The sequence below is a fragment of the Fulmarus glacialis genome, unplaced genomic scaffold (genome assembly GCF_000690835.1).
Source record: "Fulmarus glacialis isolate BGI_N327 unplaced genomic scaffold, ASM69083v1 scaffold12512, whole genome shotgun sequence".
NCBI classification, from domain to species: domain Eukaryota; kingdom Metazoa; phylum Chordata; class Aves; order Procellariiformes; family Procellariidae; genus Fulmarus; species Fulmarus glacialis.
The window spans coordinates 14,769-26,030 of record NW_009198488.1 but is presented as its reverse complement, the minus strand read 5'-3'; the positions used below and the strand labels follow the sequence as shown (position 1 = coordinate 26,030).

The window sequence follows — 11,262 nt, the reverse complement described above, 5'->3', positions numbered from 1 at the left end:
GGGAGGCTTGCGTCCTTCTCATTCTCTCCTCATACATACACAAACGCATGTATGTACGTATGAACCGCTGTGTCTACATAGCAAATGAGAAATCGAAGTGTACAAAAAGTAAAGGGACAAAAATACTTTGAAAAGAAGATAGAATACCTTTTAGAGTCATCTCTTCCATGTTTAGATATGTGATATTGGGGATGAAGGTTTGGGTCTCTCGCGGGGCTGTTCGGCCCCCGTGTGAGTCAGACCTGCATTTTTTGCAATGTGAAGTACTATTGATCAGCCAGTTAAAAGCACATAATTGTCAATAGTGTGACCCTGGAACTAACAGTGTTTTTGTTTTCCCTTCCTTTTAGTTTCAGCTATCGCAGTGTCAGCAACAATCAGAAGAAAATGCAAACATTTGTCTCAATAGCCCAGAATGCCTGGGGAATTTTTATATCTGAAAGGAAGCCTGGCTGGAAGTATCTGATGCAGCTTTTTGCAGTTTGCTCTGCAGTTGGCTTCCTCTCAAGCTTTCTCTTATTCCTTGGCATGCACTTCTCCCTGGCACACCACCCTTTGGGTCCCTTATTGATTTCTGGATTCATCTGGATCTCGCTTTCTATTGCGCTCTCCTGTTTTAAGCACCTGCGCTGTTTTAGCATCCTGTTCCTTCTTTCGTGCGGATTGCAAAATGGCTGCTCTTCTTACTGCTGGCACAGGCATCGTGGTGGCCGGCAACATCCAAAATATTTTTCACAACCTAAAGATTCTGGCAGACAGTATAACCTGTCATTTGGAGTATGAGCAATTTGCCTTGATAAAATATTATGTTGAGGCAGTAAAATGGATTTACGAGGCGGCCAAGCTTTCCACCGAACTACCTAAATATATAGCGTTCCTACGGCATGAATTCACACCATCTTATTCGATTTCAGATGATGCATTAAAACAAGACCTAAATGACACAAAGCAAGAAATCCAGAGAGTTGCTAACCAGATATCTTTTATGCTGACTATACTGCCTTATATAGGCCAGAAAGTATTGCCTATAGTGGGGATTTTTCTAGCTTCTTTTGGAACTGGCCTCTTTATCAAAAAATTTGTGGGCTCTCACAGTGCCAAATTTAAGAATACTTACATCACTAAACAGTTCATTGCATTTGATGAGCACCAAAAGCAACAGCAAAGACCCTGCCTTCTGCCACTTAACAGAAAAGAAAGAAAAGATTATGTGACAATCCCATCTTTCTGCCTCACAAGGAAGGACAGAAAAAACATGCAGTACTTTTTTCTCCCTGTAATTATTCATCTTTGCATCTGGCTTCTGTTTGCTGCAGTAGATTATTTGTTTTATTGGTTAATTATTTCTGTGAATAAACATCTCCAAGAAGTACCGGATCTAGAGATTCAACTCAGCCTCTTTCAGCAAGTAAGTACTTATCAGTTCTTAGTTTAGTGTTGAAAAATTTCCCGTCATCTTCAGCAGCTGCAGGAGCAGACGTACAGCCAATGAGCCATCAGTTCTTTCATGGCATTATCATTCATTTTCTTTCAAAAAGGGCCATTGCCTTTACAGATACATATGTTGGATGGAACCAGACAGTTCTCTGCACTTTCCATATTTCTAGAGAATAGTAAATACAGGAAGAAGGACTTTCATTCCTCCATTTATATATGTGGAGAAGACCAGAAGCTTAACATTGGAAACTCACAGTGCTGACTTTTGTGAAGCACCACTTTTATAGTCAAAATGCCACTGCGACACTGACGTAAGAGATGCCTACCTTTCTTTAGCTGAGTATTTGAGGAACTCATAATTTAAAAAAGCATGGCTGTGTACACATGAAATAATAACACGTTGCCGAAATCTCAAAGTTCTTCTAGCAGGAGCAGCAGTGGTGTACAGAACCATAGAGTAATTAGGTTGGAAGGGACGTCTGGAGACCATCTAGACCAACCTCATGCTCAAAACAGAGCCAACGTCAGAGTCAGATCAGATTGCTCAGAGTCTTGTCTGTGAATACTTCTAAGGCTGGAGAGTCCACTGCTGGAGCGTGACCCATGTGATGCTGTGCAGGCACAGGAAACATTTGGGGATTGATAGCTTGCAAGATCAGGCTTAAAACATTTCCTGAAAGCATATAACCCTTTGATACTTTCAGGATACAAAGATTTCAAAGGGATGCTTGACTGTTAGTACAGTATGATATATGCTCTTTCTTCTGTCAATTTTTTCTTACTCAGCATTTTCTATTACTTCCTTTTAGAGTTCATAATAACAAGAATTCATTCCTATTTCTCCCCATCCACCCGAAATTCATCTAGTCCAAAGCAATTCCAGAGAGTAAGGTTATTAAGGTGAGCAATGCAATAAGTGTGTTCCTTGAAATTACAAGCAAACAGAACAGGACATACAGTCTTTGGCAGATTCTCATTCTCACTTTTGCATACATGACATATTAAACCTCTGAGCTGGCTTCTTCAGCCAGACCACATTTTCTATAACCACTGCTAAACCATTGCAGGTTCAGCTTAGACAGTGTTGTGGCAGACTGGTGGTCCCGGTGTATCATGGGACGTTCATCTGGTTGGGACTGAACCATAAAGGAGAAGGAAGACGTAGTGCACAGCATGTTTGAGGCATGGGAGCACTTCAGGCAAATGTAAACTACTAATGAAAAGAAGTCAAGCTGCTGGTCAAATTCTGTCATACTTCAGATGATATTTTGTATTGTATATCAAAATATCAAACTCTTCCATGGGATAAAAATTAAATTATTGTCCAGTTTTATCTTAACAAAGAGTAGAGAAATTCAGAATCTGTATGGCAGACATAAGACAAAGGTTTCCAGATTGTGTCAGTGGAAAACCACTTTTCCTAAAGGATGGAGGCTGCCAACTTCTAATTGTTACCTTTCTAATTGTTACCTGAACTTTCTTTTAGGAAGGTAGGTGCAAAAGCCATTGGATTCACTGTAACTGTGCCATCAGCACATGTATAACAAGTCAGACCTATCCTGGAGAGGTCAGATTCCTGTGCAAAAGCAGAGAGGCTTTCATCATCTACTCAGTCTAATGTGAGATATGTTGAGGAGGCAGATTACTACGCAGGATAAGGGGGCTTTACACCTCATATAAACCCTGCTGCTGCACATCCAGCATCATCAAACCAGCACACAAAATGGTCCTGGTCTCCTGGGATATAGTCCTCAGAGAAGAGGGGTCCAGGAGAGCTGGTTGATATTCAAAACTCACCTCCTCAAAGCTCAAGAATGGTTCTTCCCAAATAAATCAAGGAGGCCAGCATGGATGAGCAAGGAGCTCCTGACAAAACTCAAACATGAAAAAGAACCATAGAGGAGGTGGAAGCAGGGACAAGGGGCCCAGGAGGAACATAGAGGTACTGTCTGATTGTATTGGGATGGAGTCAGGAAAGCCAAAGCCCACCTGGAGCTGAATCAGGTGAGGCAGGCAAAGGGCAGCACAAAGGGCTTCTACAGGTCTATCAGTGGCAAAAGACAGACATGGGGAAGTATGGGTCCACTGCTAGGTGCAGTAGGGGTCCTGGTGACAAAGCACATGGAAAAGCCCAAAGTACTCAATGTCACCTGCAGCTCTGCCTTTGCTAGGAAGATCACCCTTCAGGAATGCAAGGCCTTTGAGACTAGAGGGCAAGTCTGGAGCAAGGAAGACTTGCCCTTGGTGGAGGAGAATCAGGTCAGGGAACATTTAAACAAAGTCCATGGGACCTGATGGGAGCCACCTATGGGTGCTGAGAGGGCTGGCTGATGTCATTGTGAGGCCACTCTTGATTATCTTTGAAAGGTTGTGGTGCCTGGGAGAGGTTCCTGAGGACTGGAGAAAAGCAACTGTCACTCCCGTCTTCAAGAAGGGCAAGGAGGAAGATCCAGGGAACTACAGTCTGGTCAGCCTCACCTTGATCCTTGGGAAGGTGATAGATAATATCATCATGGAAGCCATTTCCAGATATGTGAAGGCCAAGAAGGCTATTAGGAGTATTCAGCATGGATTTACAAAGGCTAAATCATGCTTGACCAACCTAACAGCCTTCTATGATACGATTACTGGATTGTTGGATGAAGGGAGAACCGTGGATGCTGATTGTGCACTTATTAAGGCTTCCAACGCTGTCTGCCATAACATCCTCATTGACAAACTGATGAAGAATGAGCTAAATAAAGCGAGAGTGACATGAACTGAAACATGGCTAAACTGTTGAACCCAAAAGGTTCTGATTAGTGGCACAAAGTCACTTTTCATGTCCCCCAGGAGTAGATACTGGAACCTATACTATTTAACTTCTTCATTAATAACCTGAACAGAGGAACAGATTGTAGCCACAGAAGTCTGCAGATAATATAAACCCAGGAAGAATGGCTGAAACACCAGGCGATTGTGCTGCCTTTCAGAGAAACTTGAAAAGTCTAGAGAATTGGGCTGACAGGAACCTCATAATATTCAGCAAAGGAACATGCCATGTCTTGCAGTCCTTGGGGAGGAATAACCCCATGCACTATACATGTTGGGGGGTAACCGGCTGGGAGGTGGCTTTGCAGAAAAAGGCCCTGGGAGTTCTGGTGGACACCAAGTTGACCACAAGCCTGCAAAGTGCCCTTAGGGCAAAGAAAGGGCTACCCTGGGCTGTATTAGGCAGAGCATTGTCAGCAGGCTGAGTGAGGTGATCCTTCCCCTCTGCTCAGCACTGGTGAGACCCATCTGGAGTGCTGTGCCCAGTGCTGGGGAGAGTGACATGAACTGAAACATGGCTAAACTGTTGAACCCAAAAGGTTCTGATTAGTGGCACAAAGTCACTTTTCATGTCCCCCAGGAGTAGATACTGGAACCTATACTATTTAACTTCTTCATTAATAACCTGAACAGAGGAACAGATTGTAGCCACAGAAGTCTGCAGATAATATAAACCCAGGAAGAATGGCTGAAACACCAGGCGATTGTGCTGCCTTTCAGAGAAACTTGAAAAGTCTAGAGAATTGGGCTGACAGGAACCTCATAATATTCAGCAAAGGAACATGCCATGTCTTGCAGTCCTTGGGGAGGAATAACCCCATGCACTATACATGTTGGGGGGTAACCGGCTGGGAGGTGGCTTTGCAGAAAAAGGCCCTGGGAGTTCTGGTGGACACCAAGTTGACCACAAGCCTGCAAAGTGCCCTTAGGGCAAAGAAAGGGCTACCCTGGGCTGTATTAGGCAGAGCATTGTCAGCAGGCTGAGTGAGGTGATCCTTCCCCTCTGCTCAGCACTGGTGAGACCCATCTGGAGTGCTGTGCCCAGTGCTGGGCTCCCCAGTACGAGAGAGACATGCATGTACTGCAGTGAGTTGAGTAAAGGGTCAAGATGATGATTAAAGGACTGGAGCATCTGTCATACGAGGAGAGGCTGAGAGAGCTGGGGCTGTTCAGGCTGGAGAAGAGATGGCTCAGGAGGATCTCATCAGTGTGTATAAATACTTGATGGAGGGGTGGGTATAGGTAAGAGGAGTCAGACTCTTCTCAGTGGTGCCCAGTGCAGGGACAAGAGACAACGGGCACAAATTAAAGGAAGTTCCATTTCAGCATAAGAAGTTTATTTTTTTTACTCTTCAGGTGATCAAACACTAGAACAGGTTTCTGAGACAGGTTGTGGAGTCTCCATCCTTGGAGATATTAAAAACCCAACTGAACACAGCCCTAAGCAACTTGCTGTAGCCTCAGCTATTCTCTGTGTACTGCTGCGTGTGGTTTTGCCTGTGTTTCTATCCTCGTACCTTGAGGACAGCCCCTTATCATGACCTGCCTTGGTTGTGACCCAAGTCAAGGAAAGAAGTAGCTAAGTCCCACCATCCATGGACAGAGAGCCTGAGCCTGACCCTGTCTGGCTGATTCATGAGTCCTGTACTGTGAATTTGCTCTCTTTATGTGCAGTGTTCACTCCTGCAGAGAGCTGGTTGACTCTCCCAAAACAGAAAATGATGCCATCATCAGATTGTTTCTGGTACCCCAAGGAAGGCTAGTCACATCAAAATGTAAAATCTAACCTCAACAGATTCGTCATAACAAGCCTCAGGGCTGCTGACCTCAGGGAGTGTAGAAAGCTGGCTGGGTGAGCAGAACATACTCGACGACTTCTTTAGATGTTTATTCTTGGTGTGAACAGTAAAGTTCTTCATGACTTGTGCCACTGTTTCATATGGAGTTCCTAATGCAGTTTTTTCTTGGTTATACATTGGTTCAGTTTAGGGATAAAATGTACTGAGATAGATTGGAACAGGATAATGTCAAGGAAAGGCTAACAGGCTGAAAATGGGTGGCATACTTTGGGCAGCTGATTTTTCCAATGAGCATCTAACAGAGGTACCTGGCCTCTGTAAGGTGGTTAGAAGAGCCACAAGGAAGAGCTACATATCCCCCTGACATGGTCAGAAAAGAGGGCTGGGTGATTCAGTCTTCCTACAGTGTTCCTACACGCAGAGTAGAAAGTTGCCTGCCAGTATGAAATACTGGTCCCAGCAGCGTGTCTAATTTAGTCCCTCTCATTCAGCATTTCAATCCACAAGCAGTGCAAGACATCAGCTCTTCTCAGCAAAGGCACCTAGTAGAGGAGGAGAGGTGGCTTGGTTTGCCTGGTAACTTTGTGGTCAGAGCACCTGCCTCGGTGGGTGTGGAAGCACTGCTGATCGTGTACTGAGCCACAACCAAAGGGATGGACACGCTCTGCTCTGCTGTTTTACTCTGAAGGAAGGACCGTCCGACAGAGGATCTGAGCAGATTCACGGGAGTGGGAATGTATTAAACCATTATAGCCAGATTAGCTAAATATTTGTCTACCAGAGCCACTGAGAAGGTAAGTTCTTAACAGTCCAAATTGTGGGACAGTCTCCCAAGAGAAATGGTGAAAATGCCATTTGAAACATTTATAAGTAGCCGATAAATATATTGTTATGAGCATAGCATACAGAGACACTGGATGGACTAGATGATTTATGGTCCTTTGTAAATCTGAATGTCCAATGGGAGAAATATTAAGAAAGGGAATGAACTCTTTTTTTCCCCTTTTCTTGTGCAGAGGAATGAGAACAGCTTTATCATTGGTATGAGAGAGCATATTGCAAAGACTGATCCTTTCAAGATCTCTTTGTTTAAGCATGACTGCATCCCTCAGCCAGAGCTCACCCTCTCCACGACATGGATCCAGCTTGGAGTCATCATCTTCTTCTTAATCATTTTTGGGTTATTCTCTGGCCTCCTGACCCAACTTAAAATACTCGTGTCAACTTCATTTTATCCTGACACTGAGAGGAAACGGATACATTATTTGCATGCTAAATTACTCAAGAAAAGAGCAAAGCTACAAGAGAAAACTGGGAAGAACATATTTGCTAGAACGGTAAGACATCAGCTCTAGGGGAAAAAAAAATCTCCTTCTCTCAGGTTAGTAACCAGATCCAGGAAATACTTAAACACTTACTAATTTCAATTATGGGCTAATAGACTTTCCCCAGTGCTCTCCTGCGCAAGGGCCGGAGACAAGTTGCCTATTGGTAAGATTAGGTCATATAATTGTTTTGTTCTGTCCTTCAACACACATGCATCAGACATGACATGGGTACACCCAAATGCCTATGTGCTGGCAAGAAAATACTCCTCAGACTTAGAGCCCTCCAGAGAAGAAACTTGTTTTTCATGAATGTATGAAAAGTACCTCCTGCACAATGGGTATTCCTGAAATCTAGACAGCAAATGTTAGGCATTTGTGAGCAGCAGCCTCTTAATGTTGAGAAAGATGTTCAGTTGTTGCTTAGCAAAATGGAAGGTGGTATATTTCTGTTGTAAAACACAGTGGGAGTGCAACTGCAAATACCATTAGGAAACAGAACTTATTGCATGCAAAAACATTTGCCCTGTATATGTATGCATATATGCACCAATGGAAATATAAACACATATGCATATATTTATGGCAAATCCAGATAGATAGCTGCAGACACACATAGTTTGTTTTGGTTTGGTTTTTTAATAGCCTTCAGTACTGACTATACAGGATGTTAGTGTCTAGGCGATCTCTTAACTCAGTGATACCATGATCATAGCATCATATTTCTGTCTTTTCAGATCAACTTTTGGTTTCCAATACTCAAGGCAAGAGAGGCAGTGAGGAAGAAAGAAAGAAATGACAACATGGTGTGAAAAAGACCAAATGAATCTTTGGATAAGGCTGAGATGCTCTAGCTCCACAGCGACCTGTGTTTTGCACCCGTCTTTCCTATGGAATTTCAATTTTCAAATTTAAAAATAGCATCAATGGCTAATCAGCAGTATTTTGGAAACGTGGAAAAGAAGCCACAGGAGATAGTGTGCTCTCCTCACAGAGAGCTCTGGGTTGCATTAATACTTGTTTTTCAACTTGGGGTCTGCATTGTCTGGTACTTTAGAAAGCCATGGAGGGTCTGTTGTTCTGTGTAAAAGCAATGAAACAGCTTGGAGCTTTTAGGATTACAGCACAAACCTCTTTGGGTTGAGCTAACAGAGGACATAATGGCAGCAGCAGGCTTGTCTTCCTCACATTTGCCGGACATTGAAGATAGAAGACACAGCAGAGGTTGTCCATTGGCTTCTGGGCTGGCCAAGAACCTGACTAGTGGGCTTAGATGTTTCTAGACATTTCTATCAGGCTCAATCCTCAACTGCCCCAAACCGCTCAGCCTGGTTCTTTCCCATCCCTAGCTTCATACACCTGCTCCTGCCTCTGTAGCTGTCTCTTCTGCAGGGCCAGTGCTCTATATGCCCTGTCAGTCTTCTAGCCAAACTCTCCCTCCCACCTCAGCTCCCCCACTTTGAGACTGATTTGTCTCTCAGAAGTTTCTAATCCTAGTCTCCCACCTGGAATTCCTCACTCAGTCTTAGTCTCCCACTTTCACATATCCGTACTGTATCGCTAGTGCAGATTGTCCTGTATCTTTGATGATCATGAGAGAGATCTCATGAGATCTGCGCTTCTGCACGCGCAGAAGCGAGAATGCTCACAAGAGCTGGAATACAGAGGAATCAGGTGCTGTGGGTGCAAACAAGCTGGTTTTGAGGTGTAGGGGCGTATGAGCAGACGTGAACAATGCTTTGAATCTTGCAGTCCGAGGGAGTCTGCAGAAGTGGCAAAAATGGGCTTAATTATGTTGCTAAAGCCACCATTGACTTCAATGAAACAAAACTGAGCCAATACTGAGTGCTTCACCTATTCAACTAACATTGGTGACGTGACCTTCATATGACACAGGAACAAATGCTAAGAGCATAAAGACATAGGAACGGCTTGACTGACGTGGCACTAGAGATTTAACGTAGAGCCAAAAATCCACCCACCATGCAGTGTACTCTTGATTTTCAGCCACAGCCAACTTCCTTCCTTAGGTTGCATAAGAACAGCAAACTCTACTCTGTTCCTTTATAATACGCGCGTGGGCTCAGGACAGCCATTGATCGATGTGTCTGTTATCTGAATGAATAAAGGCTTATGTAAAACTTTCCAGTAGCAAGTGTCAGAAGATATTTTCCACCTGAAACACTGAAAAACACCTTTTTTCCTTTGGGTCTTCCAAACAAAGTATCACTCCTCCATGGACACAGGTGGTTCAGGTTGCCGGTGTGCCAACAATTTGTCTCTAGAAAATGGGGTGCTAGATTAATGCCATGCATTATTGAGGGTTGTGCTGAATGTCTCTGAGTTGTCCTCTTTTGCTAAAGTGGGACAGCCCTGGAGAGTAGCAGAACATCATTTATATCCCAGGTACTACTGTCAAGGACCAGTAGCAAAAAGCATCCTGGTGAAAAAGGAGCAAAATAAAGGGTGCTCTAAATTTGTTTTCGCAAAACAGACTAGCTGTCCAGGTACTATTGACAAGAGGATATATTCCTTCTTGTTATCATTGCAGATAAAAGGGGAAAAGGAGTTAAATGTCAGTAAGAGCTGAGCATTTTTGGCTGAGTCCTGACAAGTTCATTGCTGGTAGGAGTTGGATGTGCTCCTTTCAGTCCCAAAGGACAAGGTGGTGAGAAGCCCTGATCTCCTACTGATTACAATGCCCAAAGACGGGGGCAGGTCTGATTGACACCACACCAGCACTACCACAAAACACCACCCACTTCATTTGGCATCAGGAGGCAAAATTTGTCTTGGAGTTTCTTGCTTTTCTTGTTTGATGGCATGTGGCCACCCAGCATACCTTTTCTCTCTGTTCTGCAAGCAGCAAGTGAAAGCTTTGCAGCACTCGGGAATGGTTCATCGAAATTACTTAGATGGCGGTCAATGGTTGGGATAGATACCTAAATGTGTTAGGATTTTGAGTTTGGGAGTACACTCGCAGGACAATAGCAATACTTTGTATTTACTTAAGGAAATTAAGCCTAGTAGAAATGACTAATTATGAAAAAGAGCCATTAGTCCTTGGTAGGATAGGTGAGACCTTGCAGGGTTTACAGAACAGTGTTGTACCTGAATGCTGGGACTCCTACCGCTAACTGGCAGGGCACTTACTGAGCATTGCTTAGCTTGCTCCCTCAAATTGGCAAGGGTCATGGCAGTGATAAAAGGTAATCCTTCTTGGAAAGCTAATTGTAATTCAGTACAAGATGTTCAGCTCTGGTAAACATTTTACCTAGATGCTTGACCCCACTCCCAGTGACAAAGGACATGGAAAAGCCCAAGGTATTTCTTTGTCTTGGTCTTTACAGATAAGACTGACTTCAGCCATACCAGGCCCCTCAGACCAGAGGGAAAGTCTGGAGCAAGGATGACTTACCCCCATGAAGGATGACATGGTTAGAAAGCAGTTAAACATACTGGACATACTTAAGCCCATAGGACACAATGGGAGGCACCCATGGGTGCTGAGGGTGCTGTCTGGTATCATTGTGAGGTGACTCTTGATTATCTTTGAAAGGTCGTGGTGATCAAGAGAGGTTCCTGAGCATTGGAAGAAAGCGAATGTCACTCCCATCTTCAAGAAGGGCAAGAAGGAGGATCTGTGAAACTACAGGTTTGTCAGCCTCACCTCAATTTGTGGGAAGGTGATGGAGCAATTTCCCCTGGAAGCCATTTCCAAACATAAAGGCCAGGAACTTGACTGGGATATCACCTAAACATAAGAAAAACTTTTTTACTGTGAAGATGGTTAAACACTGGAACAGGATGCCCAGAGAGGTTATGGAGTCTCCATCCTTGGAGATAGTCAAAGCCCAACCAGTCATGGCTCTGAGAAACTCAGAGCAGCA

At 43.9% G+C, this 11,262-nt stretch overlaps 1 protein-coding gene across 1 annotated transcript; it reads left to right on the top strand.

Moving 5' to 3' along the window:
• Nucleotides 1-387: 387 nt before the first annotated feature.
• Nucleotides 388-8,184, top strand: LOC104071931 (dendritic cell-specific transmembrane protein-like). The gene is given in 4 exon segments (XM_009572920.1): nt 388-674; nt 676-1,408; nt 7,064-7,384; nt 8,110-8,184. Coding segments are annotated over 4 exon segments (1,416 nt in total).
• The last annotated feature ends 3,078 nt before the right edge of the window (nt 8,185-11,262 follow it).